The following is a 21,572-nucleotide window of genomic DNA, read 5'->3' on the forward strand; positions in this document are numbered from 1 at the left end:
GATTATGGCCCTGAGCTCTCCCCACTGGCCTGAAAAGTCTCAGAGCTGGGATTCAATTCTTTCTGACCGTTTCACTTGCCGGGGAATTGTACCTCTGCTAACAAATACAGGATTCTCAAAGGACTGGCTATCCAGTAGTCCTCGCTGATCCACAGGGGATATGTTCTGAGACCACGCGCAGATACCTGAAACTATGCATACTTCCGAATCCTGGATATACCATGTTTTCCCCTATATATACACACCTATGATAAAGTTTAATTTATAAATTAGGCACAGTACAAGAATAAGAGTAACAGTAATAATAAAATAGAACAATAACAATACACTGTAATAAATGTTATGCCAATGTGGTCTCTATCTCCCAAAATATCTCACTGCACTGTCTCTCGGGTAACTGAAACTACGGAAAGTGAAACCGAGGCTAAGCAGGGACCACGGCATGCGTCAGCCATGGTAAAGCTGTGAATGAGGACAGCAAACTTGAGTGCCCTGCAGGTGTGGGGCAAGCAGCATCTCAGGCAACAGAGCACACAAACCGTGACTTCATCCCGGGCTTGACCTCCACAGTCTTGTCCGAGCTGGCCACCACTCTGACAAACACCTCTCCGGCTTCAGGGTGATTCTGGCGCCGCAAAAATTTGTTCACTCGGTCTTCCAAGTGGTTTCCCAATCGAGTGGTCTGCAGTCCTAGGAAGTCCAGAAGGAGCTGGTGAAAGGGCTGTGGAAGGGCCACTGCGACAGTGGCTGAGAGTGACAGAATCCACCTCTTCACTGCAGTCAGATATTTTAAAGGATTCATTTGCTACAGACAAAGGAGGCATCTCATCTGCCCTGGGACATGAGTGTTTTATAATGGACAAGTGCATCCTGAAAACGATTTTGACATGCCCAGATACTTGCATCTTCTTCTAACAGTCAGGGGCAGAAGAGCCACAGAGGTGGCTCTGAATCTCACAGGGGCTGTAGGGGTAGAGTGAAGGGAGCCAGGCACAAGGAAGGCCCAAGCTGTGCCCACCCCACCTCCTGCTCTTCCACCCCAGGCCCTGGAGAGGCAGGAGGCAGCAGTGCCCTGGGGCTCCTGCACTGGCAGCCGCCGCATAGCTGCCTCCCAGACTGTACCAGCCAGGCTGCTTTCTGCCCCAGAACCACAGGTTAGGACCTCTAATGTCAACGGGGAGCTCACTGCTGCTTTTCTGGGAGGGCAGGGCTAGGGCAGGCCTGGCGCACCCTTCGGGAAGGAATGGTGCAAGTGTGCCGAGTGACACCCCTGCCCATCTCTGAGGACAGCCCCTACTACAAAGTCTAAAATGAGCACAGGATATTCCAGGGATGACTAAATTAAGCACCAGCCAGGGATTCCTGCTTTATGAGCAGTCCAATCATCTGGAGGCAGGACACTGTGTCAGTAACCACATCTGGCCCTGAGCCTGCCACCTCAATATCTGTATAAATGAAGTCTCTGAGCTCCAACAGGGACGGCCTTTCCTGGGCTGGCTCCTCCTCCTCTCCTCCTCACTCCTCTGGCCAGGGACAGCCCTAGCCACTCACTGTGACAGGAGCTGCCCAGAAGTAAAACATCACTGCTATACGGAGAACTCCTTGCACATGGGTAAAAAGACTAGAAAGGAAAACTGCAAAAGGTTCATCTTTTTTTATTTTTGAGACACAGTCTCACTCTATCACCCCAGCTAGAGTGCAGGGGTGTCATCATAGCTCGATGCAACCTAAAACTCCTAGGCTCAAGTGGTTCTCCTGCCTCAGCCTCTCGAGTAGCTGGGACTACAGGCGCCACAACATCTGGCTAATTTTTTCTATTTTTTGTAGAGACAGGGTCTCACTCTTGCTCAGGCTGGTCTCAAACGCCTGACCTCAAATGATCCTCCTGCCTCGGCCTCCCAGAGTAGTAGGATTAAAGGCGTGAGCCATGTCGTCCAGCTAGTTCATCTTTATTATTTACAGATAATAGGATTTTGAAGTTTTATGTTTACTAATGTCATAAAATCTATTTGGGATTTTTAGAAGAGTCCTCACTGAGGTCAAGAAAGATCTGAAAAACTTAGACTAACTTTCTAAATTTCATTTTTCTATATTAAACAAACCAATGCTGGTGCTTTTTTGAGTATATAAGTTGTACCTAAACCCTAAAAAGTACAATGGCAAAGAAATAAAAACTCTATGAAAAAAATTTGTAAAGCTATAAAAACAAGGGGAAAGTGGATTTGAGATCTACCTTACATTCTGAGAAGACTGACCCTCTGCCCTGCCATGCAGTCAGGCTCTGGGTCCCCATACTCGGCACTCCCCAGGGGCTGGGACAACCATTTTGAGAGAGGGACCCAGGTGTGATGGCACTCCACAGGCAGTGTTGCCTATCCTTAGGGAAACCCCTGGAGAAAATTCTCAAGTTCTCGCCCCTAGGCAGCTGCTGAGCAAGTTTTGCTCCTTCATGAAGAAGCTTCTAGTCCAAAAAGTTAAGATACAGCTAAGAAGGGCCACCTGCAGCAGAGCAGGCAGACATCCACCCCTTGTGGAAAGATGGCCCCACCTACTATGATTTTCAAAGAGAAAACAGAAGGAATCCATCTTTTACAGTAGGACTTTACTTTTGTCTTCAAAACACTTGAATTAACTATACTATATAAACAGCTGTTTAAACAGGACAATTTTTAACAGTCTTGTCACAAGCACTCAGAACACATCCTTGAAAGCAGGGGTCTCAGCTTGGAGGCAAGTGCCCCTGCTCCTCTAGCCGGGGACATCTGGCAATGTCTGGAGATATTTTTGACAGACATAATTCCTGCAGGTGGCCTGTTACTGTTGTCTAGTGGGTAGAGGCCAAGGATGCTGCTAAAATCCTGCAATGCACAGAGCAGCCTTCATAACAAAGAATTATCTGGCCCCAAATGTAAGCAGCAGCTCAGCTGAGAAACTGATCTAAAGAGAAATATTATAATAGTTGGTGAGCTTACCAATTAATATCTCAAAAGGTTTTAACAGGGGTAGTCTAAGTGATAGGGTAACTTTGGATTTTGATTAACAATAGAGTTTGAACTTTAATTAAAACCCACTGAGAAGCCCACAGAGTGGGCTTTCCTTTTCCTTCCCCCCATGTGACTGTCCCTGCATGTCTATCTCTCTTCCACTCTCAGCTCCTCAAATGGCCCTGGTTCTTGTTGGGGATCCCCTGAGCAACATGACAGTCACCTGTCCTGCTAGAGTAAGGTGACAGCTGCAGGCAGCAGCAGGCAAGTGAACTTTAGAATGCTGCTGCAGTTGGCTTCCTTGCATGTGGATTGCTGATTAACTCAGGAACAGGACAGGCTGGGAACAGTAAGCTGCAGAAGGAGCTCCCAGTACTTGGGAACTGATTCCGTAAAGATTAAGTCATCATAAACTTCTGAAAACAATGCTATCTTTAAAAAATATAAAGTCTATATATGAAAAGTTACTTCTAATGGCAACACACTGCTCTTTTTACTTATAGACAGGCAGTGACATGCTCAGCAAGTCTTCGTGCAGACCAGGCTACCATTCCTGGGCAAATGGCAGCCGATTCCCAGTAGGCGCAGGAGCTCACTGCCTCACTTCAGCGGGGTCCAATACCCACAAGCTGGGCCACAGCAGCCCACACAGGGCCTAGGGTGTGTGTGTGTATTGTGGGGAGGAATCTCAGTTCTAAGCCACTTGAGAATAATCTGCTGACAAATTTTCTCTCTCAGAATTTACACTATACCTACGCTTCCTAAACTTTCATCTAAAATATGCCCTGATCATAAAAGAGGACTTTCATATAAGGATGAAGCCAAATATTCTCTTTAAGGGCAAGAAAAGAAAAATACAAAATATCAGGAAAAAAATCTCACAGATAAAAACCACTTACTCTTAGCACTGAATTTGTTTTCTTTTCGAGGTCTGCCAGTTTTCTTCAAGCAGTTGTCACACACAAAGCTGCAAAAAAAAAGGGGGGGGGTATGGTGAGATTATATACAATGGTGTATGTTGCCAAACCAATAAAATGTAGCATTGAGATACTTTATTGGTGGCTTAAATCACATTATTATAAAATTAAAGAGTGAAGAGGCAGAGTGCTTTGAGTCTGCAATTCCTAAAGCGTGCAAACACTTGACTCAAATTTAGAACCAACTGCCATCTCTCTTAATTGTTGAATTCTTGCTGACAACTCTAACGAGATGCAGCAGCAGCCGCAGCTGCCCTCCCCTCGGCTTTGTGCGGAACTACTCTCTCTTTCCCGGGATCACAGGAAATTACTCACCCCGAAGGCCAGATGATGTCATAGTGCAGAACGCAAATCTGATGCATCTTCCGGCCACACTCCTTGCAATCAACGAAACTAGGAGACAAAGAAGGTGCACGTGACGCACACAGAACCACACAACTGGAGTTTCTTGCAGGAGCCTGTGTGCCTCTCCACACTTTGTTCTCCGGGTTACTTTGAGTACTGCTGACAGTAATTCGCGTGTTGCGCGATACAGCTGTATCTTACAAGGCACCCATGTAACCCTTTCGGTAGGAGAAAGCTGACTTTCTCTCCTTTGTATAAGTGCCTCATTCCTTTTTCCCCCCAATCTCCCTTACTAACGAGAAATGAAACTTTATTTTTAAAAATTATTGTGACAAAGCCATAATACACAGGCCGGTATTTCTGACAGTACTACACATTTTCAAGACCAATGCCTTCTCTAGATTATTTCACATGTGGCTATGCTGACTTAAATAGAGAATACTTTCAGTGTTAACAACACTTGCTCTTAAGTCTAAAATGGTTTAGGATACTGACAGGAAACATGGCATGGCTAGGTCAGAGCAGCCATACTGGGCCTGAGTCACAGAAAATGCCTATTCTGAGTTCCTTATAAAGGGTGGAAAGTGTCAAGCCTGCTGGTAAGTCAACAGGGCTTCAAGCGAACACTGGCAAAGCGAAAGGATGTACCACCACCTTCCCTACGCAGCCCTGAGACTACCCCCCACCGTGGCACAACAGGGTCTTGTCATCTCCAGGAACCGCCTCACCTGGGGGTGGGGGTGGGGGAAGGGGGTCTAAACACCACAGTGCTCTGAGGTCAAAACCTTCGATTCTTTAGCTCTCTCCCTTGTTGCCATCCAACTCCCACCTCCCCAAAGGCTTAAGGGACTAGCAAGTGTCACAGCTCCTTCACACATTCCTGCGCTCAGGCTCTTGCCAATGCCAGATCCCTTCCTCCTTTGCCTCCCCACCACGCGTGCCTGGTTTGCTACCATTAAGTCTCCTAACTAGTTCCTACTAAAGATGAAAGTCTTTTCCTCTTCTGATCGATTCACCTCACAGACCTTGGTCACAGACCAAGGGTGACCTTTCTACACCAGAAGCCAATGCTATTCTTTAAAACTCCCCGGCAGATACAGGATAAAATCTAAATGTCAAAAAACAGCACAATGGCCCTGCTTGTGAGTCTGCATCTCATGAGGCTTCACCCACGTTCCCTACCTACCAACCACTCTAGGTGCCTTGTAGTTCTGCTGAATACCCTGTGTTCTTCCATCCCTGTGTCTAGAATGTTCTGCAGCTGCCCCCAACATCTGCCTCCAGATGAGTGTCACCTTTCCAGGAAGCTGAGCCCAGCTACAGTGATGCCACTCTGCCCAGGTTGGGGACCCTTGCCTCTGGGATCATTTGCACTGTCCCCTGCTGTCAGTGCTGATTCATCTGTCTCTCTAGACTACGAATAGCTGAAGGAGGAGACCCCCTTCACTCATCCATGTATTCCCACTGCCCAGCACCTAGTATTTGAAATGGAAAAGTAAATATAAGTCGTAATGAGACTAAAAAACCGTGCAGGGAAAGCCATAACGGGAAAAGGGAGGGGGAAAAACAATCCACTGGCCACTAAAGGTGTGGGTGGCTATTTTGGGGGAAGTCTCTGCACACCCCAGTGCTCTACCAAGGCCACAGCTCTAGCAGTTAATGTAATCCCCACACTTGGCTACCAGGCAGTAGTGGAGACCAAGTAACTGCCAAAAGCAAAGCTGAGTTTCCAGACGTAGCCTGGGTGGAAAGTCTGTGTCTGCCTCCGCAGCCACTGGCCTCCCCGGGGTGGGGAGGATCTGGGCTGGGCGCAACACCTGTCTGTCCTTCCGCTCCGGATATGTCACAGTCCACATTTCCCAGACACCCAAAGCTGCTGAGGCCTGTGCTCCCCAAGCAGACCCAGGCAGGCGTTCACCAAGGAGACAGAAAACAGCTGGCACTGCCACACTGCACTGCGGTGCCTTCAGGACTTTACTTTGGGGACCTGGGAGGAGGCCACCACACTGAGGGAACTCTAAGGTCTCCTCCGGGGCTATTACAAAGCAAGCTCTGCAAATGCAGTCTTCTCATTTATCACTGTAGAAAAGTATTTGACAATGGCTTTTGAAAATACAGTATACCAAAGACAGTGGCAAGAACATATGCTAAGCTTTACTTTAGTCACTTTTAGAAAGTGGTTTATAAGAGGTTTCCTTTCTGACACTTCCCTTTAAATGATACTAGTACTATTCTACCAGATATTGCAACCTTTGGTATCTAAAGATTCACACTAAATGGCTTCTTAAAGACACCTGTGACCAAATTATTAGAGAGGTTCTAAAAGAACCAAAACATCCATCTAACCTATCATTGTTAAAATTCAGTAACTGGAGAATATGTTAATAGTACAGAGACATATAAATTTTGTGTCAGTTAAAAAAGAATCTGTATCTAAAAGATAATTTCACAAAGAAATTCCACTCACGGCAATGTATCTCAAATGTTTCTTCCCACAATGTAATCATATGGAGTAACTTTCCTAATCTGAAACTAAAATTAAAAGTCAAAAAGTCAAAAGGAAAGAGCTATATACTCACGGTTCAGGGTCTAAAGTATCATTTTTCTTCTTTTCAAACTGATCCTTTGAAATTGTCCTTGTTTAAAAAAAAAGAAAAGAAAAGAAAAAATGTTTTATTGACTAAAATTTATCAGTTTGAGTATAAATGATATTTTTTAACTAGTTCTTCAAATAAAACACATGATGGTCAAATGAAATCTCAAGTACATGTAATCATGGAATGAACAAAAAATTTCATCCCACAGAAAGCACTACCATTTATTTCTCCATATATTACACTACCACTTATTTTCCATATTTTCTTTCTTAGAATATTTACTCCCAACTACTGTCAGCATTTACTGTAAGATTTATTTATTTCTTAATGAACGAATGAGTGAATGACGGAGTCTCGCTCTGCTGCCCGGGCTAGAGTGCCATGGCGTCAGCCTTGCTCACAGCAACCTCAAACTCCTGGGCTCAAGTGATCCTCCTGCCTCAGCCTCCTGAGTAGCTGGGACTACAGGCATGCGCCACCATGCCCGGCTAATTTTTCTATTTTTAGTAGAGACAGGGTCTCGCTCTTGCTCAGGCTGGTCTTGAACTCCTGAGCTCAAGTGATCCTCCTGCCTCAGCCTCCCAGAGTGCTAGGATTACAGGCGTGAGCCACTGTGCCCGGCCTTTACTATAAGATTTAATTAAAACTAGTCAATACATACAATATATAATGGCAAAGGTATGTTGAGATTCAAACTTGTTAATTTTTAATCAAATCCATATGGTGAATGGCTATTGAATTTGATTATTAGTGTAACCAATTATTTTAACTACAATATTGCCTCTATGCAACAAGATAGCATCCACTTGGGGATATTTTATTTGCTTTGAAAGGGCTGGGTATCTGGGCTTCTACTGCCCTTATGTTATGATCAGTGTACGTCAATTATTGCTGATTCACAGAATTATACAATCCAATTATTAACCACACAATTAGACCAAAGAAATCAGGATGACAAAGGAAAAAAATAAATTGAATATATAGAATTTCAGTCATTTTGGTTTGTCTGCCTTACAAGTTACTAGGTTTGTTTTGCATTTTAATAAAGTAAAACGGAGCTACAGATTGAGTGCCTACACAGCTGTAAACTGCTTTGGTGGCCAGCCTTCCTGCTCGTGGGGTAGGAATCACGGAAGACCGGGAAACCCAGTCTGGAGAAAAGAGAGAACCACAGAATACTGGCAGACCTGGGCAGATGTGGTGGCTAGTAGAATTTTTTTTTTCCTTGAGGTATTTCAAGTATATAAATGAGTTCACCATCCAATTTGTGCACTTGCTTTTTCTTGCCACACTCTGGCCATTGTACCACTCAAAGGTTAACTCTGCCCAAGGGGAAACACTGGAAAGGAGAAAGTTAACCAGTGAAGTCACGTCTGTCTACTTTGGAGCTAGCGAGCAACAGTTAAACTACCAGCAAGGAAGGAGACACATCTACACTTCAGGACCAAAAATGGGGTTGGAGAGCACTGGAATCTCATCAATCTGCATTAGAGTTCAGCAGCCTAAAGGATGGAAGTTTGAGTGGAAGACAAACTAAATGTAAAAGACAGGGTATGTATACAAAACTCACTTTTTGCTACCACCAGTTCTGTGACTAGGGCTACCTGGTTTCTTAAAGTGTAAGTGAAAATTTACAATTTCCCCAAGTACAGGTTGACAACCCCTAGGAAAAAGCAATTCCTTTAGAAGAAGAGATAGACCAAGGTCAAGAGAGACCAATGAACTACAGTGGGAGGCTCCAGGACACTGCCTTGAATGGAGGAAGAAGGCAGAGGTGGCACTGGGGTTCAGCTAAAACCCCTACATCTTCAGTACAAATGTGTATGACACACATTCAAATTAAATGTGGGCACAGGTAATATGAAAAAAAGAAAAAAACACTGCACAAAAGTCAAAATAGCAGTGGTGCTTCCCTTTTAATCGTGGACAAGAGGAAAAACAATTAAGGGTCATCCCCCAAGAAAAACAAAGGACAGTACTTACGTCTGGGGTTGTGAAGGGTCGTCACCCAGGGTCACATTCTCGCCCTGGATCTCTGTGAAACACTTCTCACAGAAATGATACCTGTCAGCAAGAAGGCCATACTTGGGTGAACTGGTCCATCATAACACACAGCCACCCAAGCAACGAAGCCACCAATCAGAGCAGGGCAGAGCACCACGACGAAGGGGGGGCGTTGTTGGTTGATTGATGGGTCAGTGAGGACAATGAAAGGAACAGGGGCAGGTGGGGAAGGGCAGGATTAGAGAACAGGGAAGGGACAAATAGCACAGACACAAAGGTAAGACGCAAACACCAAGACAACACAGAGCAGAAAGCCAAGGCAAAGCATTGATTAGCATTCGGTCTCATTGCACACGTCACAGGCCATCATCACTAACAATGACAGGCTCGTCCGGCTCCAAGAGGCAATGTTTTCAAGGAGTTGTTAATACTAGAATTGCATGGAGCCTAAATTTGGGAATCTGAATTTTGTTACTACTCAGAGAAAGTAAAATGTAACTCCAGGGTTTGAGATGGAAAAATTTACTTGAACAAAACAGTCTGACAAAAGGCCTTAAAAAAGCAATTTAAACCGAAATAGCTTTATTTTTCAAAATGGAAAATTTATGCTTGACAGCAATTCAGAGATTTTATTTGCAATATTAAGCCAGATCTTTAAATGTATGAAAACGCTGAGCACCCAGAACTGGTTTTAATGTTTTCCTGTTATTTTTCTCATGTTAATCACTCAGTTAATTGTGTTACAATACAAATGAAACCAAATCCATATTCTAGACAAACATTGAACAGAAATGTAATCGGGGTCAAAGACTTTCCAGCCATTTATCAATAAGAATATATAGAGAAAAAAAATTGTGATATATTGTATAAACAATACAATATATGCAAATCCATGAACAATCTTAAAGACTTTGAAAATTCGATTCTAAGCTTTGATTTGAGGTTTTTGGTGCTGGGACCAATCATTCATCAATCTGAGATACTTAGTGAATGACTGTTCTGACTTGGTGACAATCCAAGTTAAGCAAATTTAGAAAGTTAATCTTTAAAGAACAATCTGCATTTGAGAAATTATCCATCACCCCAATTTCTCATAAGATAATATAGAGCCAGGGCTCAAGCTATCAAATAAGAACAATCAAAATAAAAACGATTAAATGTTTGGAAAGGACATAAATGAGAAATCAACAAAAATGCAGGCTGACGCTGCATAGAACAAGATGACTACACAGGAATACTGTAAAAATAAACAGGCTGAATGGAGATGAAGTATACAAGTGGAAAGAATGAGCGTAAGGCAGCGGCGGCAGCACAATGAAACGAGGTTTAGTGCTCAAAACTACGTCTACAAGGTGCCAGGAAGGATTAGTATTGAAACACTGTGAGGAGACTTGGAGTGCCACGCTGAGCCACCAAGTGTGGAACGTGGCAGGGCAGCTGCAGTTCCACGCACGCACACACACGGCCACCGCATGGCCAGTTTGTCTTCGTCACCACTAGGACAGGTCCCCCACAAGTTCCAACTCTATAATCTTAATTCAGTAGAGCATTTGTCTGTTATGTTTCACTAACCAAACACATGTAGCAATGTTAAAGCATAAAACTTCAGAGCATGCACAACATCTCAAGATTATCCAATTCTTCGCATTTGGCTGACGAGGAATATGACAGATTCACTGTGGGTAACAAATGAAGCAATGAAAGTTTCTTGCTGGGACTATTTGGGACTAACTCAATTAATAATTCTGCCAAGATTAAAAACTCTGACCAGGAACAGGCAGATTAACGGGTTTTTGTTTGTTTGTTTCTGAATGAACTATAGCAACATTTTGGCCATTCGCTGTTTTGTAAATATTCTTATGGAGTCTTAAAATCCTGTATTGAAAAGAATTTCATTGTTCAGGAGAGCACAGTCATCGATAGCAAGAAGGAATTCAAGTACAGAAACGATAAACCAATTCACTGGCAACCAAAACAATGCTCAAAAGACATTCTGACGCCAGGTTATTTCCCCTTAAAAATAAAACCCAGAACTGAGTGCTCCACTCATGATACAAACACGCAGCGCTACGGGACAGCTAGAAGAGGACTGTTGAACATATTTTGAAATGAAATTACCACGATAATCACATTTGAGTCTAAATGGTTTTAAAACCCTGGACAAATTCTTTGCTTTTATTCAAGCAGAACACCAACCTGAGCAACATCTAGGAAACAAGAACCGTAAACCTATCATTCTCCCACAGAGGAAACTGACACAGAAGGAAGCACTAACGGCAGAATGGCAGCTCCTAGAGGGTCGAGGAAACCAAAGGTCTCTCAGTGTGACCCACTCCGGAGACTCTAAGGTCAGAAACCAGGAGGGACAGAGAGTTAGACTCCAGTGTCTGTCCCAAAGCACTGCCAGAGGAAGATGTTAATGCCAGACTGACCCTATCTTATTACCTAGTCCAAACTTTATTCTCCCTGGGAATACATAAAGGTTCAGGAATTCACTTTTCAACTCTAAGAGCCTGCGTGAAGGAAGCAGTTTGATGAATATGGAATTGCAAAGGAGAAATACTTCACATAATCCAATGATGATGCTTATCTGGGTTGCTAAAGTTAGAACAATGTAACTGCACAGTTTATCTGTAAGGGTAATTTAATATATGGAGTAAGTTTTCAAATGCAGATTGTTTTAAATACCGTATCACTGTATTTGAATAACTGGGATATTATCTATAGATACTAACTGGAAAAGCTCTAGAACAGTTTTCCCAACATGAGTTACTTTCAAATTTTCAAAGTATGGAAACAAGTGAAAATGTAACTATACTCTAGTTTATATATTAGAATTTCACTTGTTTAAATGGTCTGTAAGATTTTCTATTGTTCTAAGTGCCCAAACAGTTTAGGACTATAAGTGCCAAAACAATTATAAGAACACCACAGTGTTCATAAATAGTCAAACTGAAAATAAAAATGTAAGCAGTTAAAATGTTGTTCACTGTAGAATTAGGCCACTGCTTTCTCAGAATTACAACATGTTAGTCTACTCAAGTACAGTATTCTACAGAACACACCTGTGAAATCAGCTGAGAGGCATGCTTAGACTTTTAAAATGTATCATTAATAAACAGAACTCCTTTATTTGCATTTCCACTCTTAAGAAAATACATTACTTTTGTTTACTAAAAATGAAGTTCTATATAGAAATAAAATTTGACATTTCACAACTTTCACAATGGTCCTGCGTCTACACTCCATCAGTGACAGCCTGATCGTATCAATTCTATTGAACCTTAATTCCTCTCAACTTATATGGCCAAAATCTGTGCAAATCAGCAAAAGCAGGGTCCCAAAGGGCCCAGGAACAGGGAAACCAACTATGAAAGGCCTCAAACACTTCAGAGAAGTGGCAAATCTGTTCTTCCTTCTGGACCAAAACCGTGTTGGGCAACATAGCCTGGAGGTGGCATGTTTTTAGGGTATAGTTAATGTTAAATGTTAATCTGTTCTCTTAAGACATCATAACAACTTTTTTACTCGGCACACCCAGTTTCCCAAGCGCATTCCTATTCATTATTTCAGTGGGGACTTGACAACATCAGCCTGTCAGGGAAGATGTTACTGTGTCTGTACCGAGGACAAGGGTAAACTTAACATATTGTGGGATGTGCTGAAGGTCACATGACTAAAACCAAATGGAAGGGCTAGAACTTCCAGGACAACACCAAGTCACTGTGGGGGGATCCCACTGTGAAGGGCTATGCTATGATTTCAAACTTTGTCTTACAATGCTTCCATTGAAAAAAGGGGAAGTTCAGACAGAAATCGGACTCCAAATGTTACACTGTTTTCAGCAGGACAGTTGTACAGGCTACACTTCCAGCAGAGATGCTCTCTGGGGTCCATCTCTGCCCCATGCACCAGCATTTCTCTACACTGAACAGTATTTGGAAAGACTAAGTGGGCCAGGAGAGGATTAGAAACATTTTCTTGAGACGTTTTTGTGTCAATAGCTCTTTTTTAAAAAAAAATGGGATTTTGATGGGAGTTATCTTGAACATGGCTAGTTTTTTTTAAAAAATTAAAAGGATTAAAAAACACAATTGGAGGAAAAATCATTGCAAACTTACAAATTTTTCAGATCTGTGCATGTACCTTTGAACAAGTAACAAAAAGTCCTCTATCTTCTTTGAACTATTGGAACATATGTATTTACTATGACTAAACAAGAACAAAATAATCCAAACAGCAAACCCTAATGCTGATATTTCATACTTGAACCTAAAGACAAAGACTAGGCATGGAGCTCTGTCTTGGTCACATAAAGTCCAGTTGGTGGTTCATGACAGGAGGCAACATTATTGAGTATGACCAAGAGTCATAGCTTGGGCTTCAAGGGCATGATGTCCTCATGCTACGGCAACACGTGGCCACTTAAGTTGTATTTGTGTGGGCAACAACAACAAAAAATATTTTCACTCTCCCTCTATTTAAGACAGGAGATCTATTCTTCAGCTGTCTTTATATTCCAAAAGAATAGCAAATATTTCTCAAGCAGATCCACCACTCACAAAACCTGGAAATAGCCATACGATAATAGGAGGGTTATCCTTGAACTCAATAAAAACACCAGATCTCATTTTGTATTGTGCTGCTAATTTAAAATATAAAAACAATTAAAATAAAAATCACAGACTTTTTTTCTTTCTTGAAGGAAGTAGCACTCATGCATGTCTTTCTGTCTTTCCTTCAGACTGATCAGGCCAAATTAACCTAGGCAAATATATGCAGGCAAAACAGTAAAATACAAGTTTTCTACTCTACAAGTATCTTGAAAAAGACTGGGAGTGTACATTCAGGGCAACTTGAATCTATGGTCTCAGATAGCAATTATCAAGCTTGGCCCAAATAAACTTTCTACTTGTATTAAGAGAAAAAAAAGGGCATGTCAACCTTTATTAGAGTTACTCTCAACTTCAGACTCTTGCTTACAGGGTTACACGTGAGAAAGACTGCCTTAAGAATGAATGTGCCTAATATAAGTAGTGTGGCAAGTGGTTTTGAGATTAAACTTTTACACTATAAACATACACTTTATAAATAAGAGACCACAGGCCTATCTGAGTGACTAAGAAGCACTTTTTTTTTTTTCTTTTGGGAACTTCAGGAAAGAAATAACGTGCCTGGGCTACCATGAGATGAGCATGCCTTGCTCTAAGACCTTCCGATTCTGCCCCACAATGCAGGGAACTGCTCGGTGCTTACCTATTCTGATAGCTGTAGTAGGCAGCGTCTCGAGGAATCGTGCACAGCTGCTTCCCATAGCAGCACAAAGTCTGTGGGGAAAACTCATACTGCAAAAACAAAGGAGAAATACTTTTATATAAATATAAAAATATATTCCATTGACTGTCCTGTAATGTTCTAGTCCACTACACAGTTAGATTTAGCTAGTACATTACTTCTGCTAGTACAATTTTAGGAACTATTGAAAGACATTTTGGGATAAACTGTGACAAAATTAGTGTAGCTTTGGCTTTAGGAGACACGTATCACAGACATACGAAATGGACACAAGGGCAGTCAGAAATGCTTTACCCAAGGCCTCCCCATCAGCACCCATCACACTGCTTCTGTGGGTACCGACCGTGTTAGGAGAGACCATACTGCACGTGCGTACATGCCAGCACACAGTGTGGTCAGAATGTTGAGTCTTTCATGTTAGTGTAACACCCTTTTTGGCTGTATTAATCAGGAAAATTCATTTTCCAAAAAAACTTAAAACTGTACCTTGCGTCCACAGCAATATCCAAGGGACTGCATGACAGGGTCAATTTCTTGCTCAAAGACCTCTGCGAGTTTACTGCAAAACTTATAGACCCGGGACGTCTTACGATTATAGAGCCAGGCATTGTTGAACATAAGCCAGACATCATCCACATACTGCCAGGGCTCTTGGTATTGCCCTGTATCCAGCTTCCGCTTAATGGTAGAAAGGTCCATGGGATTCTTCACAATGTCAAAATAATCCTTAAAAACAAAATGGTCTCAGTCTAGGGGATACCTCAAATTCCAAATGCCAGCCTTATCTGGCAGCTTTATGCTAAAATACATTAAAAATAAGAAAGTACCAGAAGAACTTCCATTCCCAATAGTAAGAAATGGGAATTGAAAAAAAAAAATGTTCCTCTGATTTTACATGTTAAAATTAACTAATTTTTTCATTTCTTTTTTTTCTTTTTTAAGAGACAGGATCTTGATTCTGTCACGCAGGCTACAGTACAGTGGTGAGATCACAGCTCACTGCAGCCTCAAACTCCTAGACAAAGGCAATCTTCCTGCCTCAGCCATGTAGCTGGGACTACAGGTGCCACCACCATACCTGGCTAATTTTTTCTTTTGTAGAGACAGGGTCTCACTATGTTGCCCAGGCTGGTCTCAAACTGCTGGCCTCAAGTGATAATCCCACCTTGGCCTCCTACAGTGCTGGAGTGCTGGGATTACAGGCGTGAGGCGCCATACCCGGCCCAATATTTTCAAGTATGATCAAATTACTTCAAAGGAAAGTTAAAGAAAATATAATGTTAAAACATATTTTTAATAAAAAATTTTAAAAATAAAGATTTTAATTCACTGAATTAAAACAGTGAACAAATTTATCATACAATGTGTATTTCTAGAGACTTACTGCCCTCCCCTCCCCCTCCGAGACAGGGTCTCACTCTGTCACCCAGGCTGGAGTGCAATGGAGTGATCATAGCTCACTGCAGCCTCAAACTCCTGGGCTTAATGACCATCCTGCCTCAGCCTTCTGAATGGCTGCAACTACAGGCGTGCACCAACGCGCCTGGCTAATTTCATTTCATTTTTTGTAGAGATGGGGTCTTACTATTGCCCAGACTGGTCTCAAACTCCTGGCTTCAAGTGATCCTCCCACCTCAGCCTCCCAAAGTGCCAGTATTACAGGGGTGAGTCACTACGCCAGACTAGAGATTTGCTCTTGATCCTAGCAAACAGAATGAAATTCCAAGATAAACGTAAACACAAAACTAATAACTACTACTAAATAGAATTTGTTGGGTCCACGAGGCCTTTGCAAGTCTACCCATGAGTATCAGAGAGAACAAAGTATTTTATAATTGACACTCACCAATTCTTTAAGCTGCTCCTTCTTTTAGACAAAGGCTTACCCAAAGCCCCAAATATAAACTGAGGCCCCAGGGGCCCAGGCTAAAGTGAGTGCCTGGGGCCCCTGTGCATGCTCCCCCACCTTAATGCGCCCCCTCCTCGGACCTGGGGCTCCACTGATGGTGAAATTGAAAGAAATAAACGTTTCCATGGATAATTGTTGACAGACAACAGTTAATATATTTTTACTTATTAACATAAGTCAATATAATACATTAACTTACTGGAATTCCTAGGAGCTGGGGATCTACAGGCTGCCGGAAAGGCAAGGACTCTGGATCCTGTCGGTACAGTGCTTCTAGAGTCGGCATGAGGGCCTGGCGTAACTCCTCTGGTTTAAAGACTGCAGTCAGGAAACATCAAGAAAAGACACCATGTAGAAGGTACTCAGGCCCCTCGTACGTCACATTTACAATGGAAGCCCAGCTGCTGCTACCTCCAGCCACACACCTCCAAGGCACTCAAGGGGCTCTCGTCCATCATCACAAGAGTCCCTGGACTAAAGCCATAATTCAGTGATTGTGAAAGCACCGTGGTGTTAGTGTTTAAAAAACTGTATTCAGGTCCTAAGGCAAAATACGATACTGAGAAGTGTGCTTCTTCAATGAAAGGGTTTCCAACATTAAAAATTTGCTGAAATAGAAAATAAAGCTAACTTCCAAATCTGCTTCACTGATCAAACTGGGTAGTAAATAAAGCCATTTCACCGGAAGGGACCTTAAAAAAATCCTCTGATGAAACTTTTCTGTCCTTGGCTGAATTAAACTGAGGCTGCTTGAGACAAATTTTTTTGAATTACAACCTCATAAACAATGTATACGGTAACAGAGCTATAAAAATAAGTACTTTTCTAAAAATTTCTGTAGTGTTCCCTCCCATATCTACCAATGCCAATTTCTCCAACCCCTTACCCATCCTACTTCCTACTACACTTTTTGTTGTCACCAATACAAAAATAAACACTGGATGCCAAATACAAAACTCTTCAGTGCTGGAGGCAGGTGAATTAGCAGTCAGTGTGTCATGCCTCCATGTGGCTCAAATGCACTTTCACACAGAAAAAAGATGAGGCAAATCCGTCTGAGGAGTTCTGCTGACTTAGGTCATAGTGATGCGAATTTGTATCTTGAAAAGACTTTCTACAACAGATATGTGGTAAACCACAATTTAAAAATCAGATTAAAACAGGGTAACACTTAAAGTGCCAGCTGGAAGTAGCATGCATCTGGTATACGGGCCCATCGACATTTCTGTCTGGGGTAGGGGTGGGTCTAACTTGCTGAATTCTGGAAGGCACCATCTGATTTCTATCAGGTGAAAGTAAAGGTTAAAGGTGAAATCCAACTTAACACCCTCACTCTAGAAATGAAAACAGCAGCGCCAAGAAGTTTCCCCAGAGTTTACTCCCATTTCAGCCAGGGACTGATCGGGTCTCCTGACCAACTTCCAGCAGACCCTGCCTCCTCGCTGGGATACCTGGATGCCTGAGACCTCAGACTGCTGCTTGAGATCTGGGTGAGCAAGTAAAAATCCAAATGCAGCACTCCCCAAGCACACAAAGCACAAAGGCCAGGCCCAGTGAGCAGACATGCCCTCCAGCAGTGTTGGAAACATGTACATCTTCGCTTCCTGCTAACTCCTTTTCTTGTACTCTGTTTTATACAGAGATAAAGTAGCACTTGGTGTTCTTTGAATAATTCTTTATAAGAAAATAATTATTTATTTATTTATTTATTTTTATTTATTTTTTTATTTCAGCTCATCATGGGGGTACATAAGTTTAGGTCATATACATTGTCCATGTCCCGCCCATCGAAAATAATTATTTAACGAATAGCTTTTCTTTTCTTTTTTTTTTTTTTTCTACGAATAGCTTTTCATTCCCCTAGATGAGGGGTTGGCAAATTATGACCAACAGGCCATATCTGGCCAGCTGCTTGCCTTTTTCTGGTCTGAGAGCCAAGAATGGATTTTACATTTTTTAATGATTGGGAAAAAAAAGAAAAGAGTATTTCATGACACATGACAATTACACAAAATTCAGATTTTAGTCTCCAAAAATAAAGCTTTATTGGCACACAGCCATGCTAATTCATTTACAGATCATCTATGGCTGCTTCTGCACAATGGCAGCATTGAGCAGTTGTGACACAGACATCATGAGGCACAAAGTCTAAAACATGGACTATCTGGCCCTTTCCAGAAAAAGTCTGCCGACTCCTGCTCTAAACCCTATCTTCTCCCTGGTGGTAATCAAATGTGATAGGGCCTTAAATGGGTCTCACTTTGGTGGCTGACCATTCATTCATTCACTCATTCATTAAACAATGGCTAAAACCTATGCTGAGAAAAGCATTTTCAAACTCCTGTCTTAAACCACTACATTTATGTAATAAGACTCCAAATGAGCTGAAGTAAAAGTCAGAAGCTGTATTTGAATCAAATTCTCTGCTACCAATTAGTGTGGAGTACCGTGGAGTTTGTCACCCCACCTCTCTGGCCTCAAAACCTCCTCCATTCCATTAGGACCATGTGCCACATCAGCAGTTCTCAAAATGGTTCACGGACCCCTTGGAGATCCTCGTGCTATCTCATATGGCAGTCACCAGCCATGCATACCTACTGAAATCTAAATGAAGCAATATTATATAAGATAAAAAAATTCATTTCCTCAGTCACCTTTGTCACATTTTCAGTGCTCAAGAATCATAAGTGGCTGGTGGCTGCCACACTGAGAGCACAGATACAGAATATTTCCATCACTGCAGAAAGTTCTAGCACTGTCCTAGGCCCTTTCTATGGGTCTGTAACATCAAAATTATTTTACTAATCCTAAAATGATTTTCATGATAACACCAAGTCATCGTCTGCCTTTTGCACATGTTGCTATTTGCATAGATGGTGCAAAAGTAACTGTGAGTAAAATTGCTGACATCTTAGCAAAACAAACAAACAAAAAAACAAAACCAAAGAAAAAGAAAGGCAGAGGCATCAAACTGTACTCAGTGTTGTAACATTCTTTGCTGCAGCTGCGCACTGAGAAAAAAATGCCAGCCACACTTGAGAAAGATACCCTTGATGAGGTAGTAAAAAGTATTATTTTTATTAAATCTCCACCTTTGGTACTGGTATGTACCTTTTATTTTTTCTTTTTTGAGACAGAGTCTTGCTCTGTTGCCTGGGCTAGAGTGCAATGGCGTCAGTGTAGCTCACAGCAACCTCAAACTTGTGGGCTCAAGCGATCCTCTTGCTTCAACCTCCTGAGTAGCTGGGACTACAGGTGCATGCCATCATGCCCAGCTACTTTTTTCTATTTTTAGTTGCCCGGCTAATTTTTTTTTTCCTACCTTTTTTTTAGTAGAGATGGGGTCTCACTCTTGCTCAAGTGATCCTCCCACCTCGGCCTCCCAGAATGCTAGGATTAGAGGCATGAGCCACCATCCGTGTCCAGCCCATGTCTTTTATTCTGTGTGATGAAATGGGATGTTTGCATAAAGCACATGCCCTGCATACAATGGCCATCTTGGGAAACAGCACTTGTGTGAGCGCCGGGATTGAGAGCTGAAGTAGTGCCTTGTTCTGATGGTATGTGGTAGACATTTTCTCAAATATGAACAAATATGGCCAGTTAATTCAAGGACAACTGACAGTATGTGTTCCAAGGATAAAATTTGGGCTTTCATCAAAAATTAAGAGTTTTGGAAAACTTGTATTTGCCTCATAAGCTTGACAGCTTCTCAAAATTTGTAATACTTGTTTGAAGAAACTGATGGTGATATTAACAAGGATGAAAAATCTGCATAACTCAGCGAACAAAAGTTTTCCACAGGACCAAAGGATAGTGTCAGAAAAACAAAACAAAAACCACCCAAGGACAAAAGATCCATTCAAAGTATAAGATAGCCCAGTGGATTCTAATGTCACAGAGTATGAAGAATCCAGTGCCATAGATTTAGGTTCCATGCTGCGACTAACCTTTTAGAAACCTTCTCTTGTTGAATTTTGGTACAGTATCAAAGGAAAACATCCACAATTACCTGATAGAGTCATTAAAATACTCCCTTTAATAACTACTCATCTGAGATTGGATTTTTTTTCATATACTTCAAAACAGCATTATCGCAACAAAGTGCACCAGAGGCAGATGTGCAATCCAGCTATTTCCGTAACTCCCTTCAAAGAGTTGCAAAATTGTAAAATGATGTCACTATTCTCACTCTTTTTGTTTTAGAAAAGTTATTTTTAATAAAAATGCATTACTTATGGGTACTATGTAACAGATTCATTATTTTAAATAAATTAAATATTTTAAAAATGTCTCAGTTTTAATTTTTCTAATAGAATAGACAGTGACAAGTAATCCACACAAAATCTCTCTAGGGTCCTCAATTCTTAAGAGCCCAATGAGGTCTGAGGCTTGTACTCCATGACCTCCAGGGTCCTGCACAACTGCAGTCTCAGCCTCTAACGTTGCTCTGTAATCTTTCTCAAATGTGTTGCCTGCAACCCTGAACTTTCTGAGTTTCAGCTCACATTTCTAAGGGTCACTTGATAATTTTCCAACACCCTGTTACCTTCTTACTTTGGACACATCTCAAATGGATTCCACTCAACTCCCACTTCAAGGCTGGCTTACTCCACACCTCTCAGAACCCACAGCTTCCTGCCTCCTTCCTCTGCTCCATCCTGCTGCACAGGTCACTAGGCACTGCCCTCACTCCACTGCCCTGACTCTGTTTCCTAATTGCATCAGTGGAAACCTACCATCTCCGGTACACGTATATGTGCTGCTATAATGATCATTTTCCTAAAATCACAGCTTTTTGGTCATTTTCCTATCCAAAGACTTCATTGGTTCTTCATATCTTGCCAAGTGAAGCCCAAACTTCATAGCCCGTTTAAGGACTCAGACACATTTTCAACGCCGGGCCCCCAGCCGGTGCCATCTCAGAAGACAGCCCTGTACTCTGGGAGCCCTCGGAGCTGCAGCTTGGTGTTTCATTCACACTATAAAACCCTGTGGGTCACGGGGCTGGAGTCCATTTCTAAGAGGTAAAACTTGGGGAATGGCAGACAAGGAAGGTAACGGAGATGGGATTACTTGTTTGCTTTAGCTTTTAATCCTCCGTGGGGACTCATAACACAATGGAAAAGCAACACAGGTCGGGAAGTGTAAAAGAGACCTACTTTTCTTGCGTGGCTGTGACGGAGATGTTGACTGGGAGGCTGAACCGTTAGTGCTGCTCTCCTCTTCCTCTCTAGCTTCCACTTTCACCTCAGGTTTCTTTTCATCTACTTCCATCGGTTCTGATTTCTGCTCTGTTGTGTCTGTTTCTTCTTTAACCTGGGAAGATCCTTGTAAATCCTCCTCCATCATCTAGAGAAAAACAAAATTGCATTTATCATTCCTCTGCTCTGTCAGAAGAAGGAAGCGAGCACTGGTGTCCAGTAAGGCACTCTGATACAAATACTGTGTAATCAGTCCT

General features: G+C 42.2%; 1 protein-coding gene across 3 annotated transcripts in view; it reads right to left on the reverse strand.

Moving 5' to 3' along the window:
- LOC123632318 (CREB binding protein) overlaps positions 1–21,572 on the reverse strand; it is a 133,562-nt gene that overhangs the window by 12,988 nt on the left and 99,002 nt on the right. For all 3 annotated transcript variants that reach the window (XM_045542447.1, XM_045542449.1, XM_045542448.1), the window contains 9 exons: positions 21,274–21,463; positions 16,311–16,429; positions 14,689–14,928; positions 14,164–14,252; positions 8,887–8,967; positions 6,886–6,942; positions 4,277–4,354; positions 3,884–3,951; positions 540–690 (listed from right to left, as the gene is read on the reverse strand). In XM_045542447.1, the coding sequence (XP_045398403.1) occupies positions 540–690; positions 3,884–3,951; positions 4,277–4,354; positions 6,886–6,942; positions 8,887–8,967; positions 14,164–14,252; positions 14,689–14,928; positions 16,311–16,429; positions 21,274–21,463 (1,073 nt within the window). The remainder of the gene's footprint in view (positions 1–539; positions 691–3,883; positions 3,952–4,276; positions 4,355–6,885; positions 6,943–8,886; positions 8,968–14,163; positions 14,253–14,688; positions 14,929–16,310; positions 16,430–21,273; positions 21,464–21,572) is intronic.

This window comes from Lemur catta, chromosome 2 (genome assembly GCF_020740605.2).
Source record: "Lemur catta isolate mLemCat1 chromosome 2, mLemCat1.pri, whole genome shotgun sequence".
Lineage (NCBI taxonomy): Eukaryota > Metazoa > Chordata > Mammalia > Primates > Lemuridae > Lemur > Lemur catta.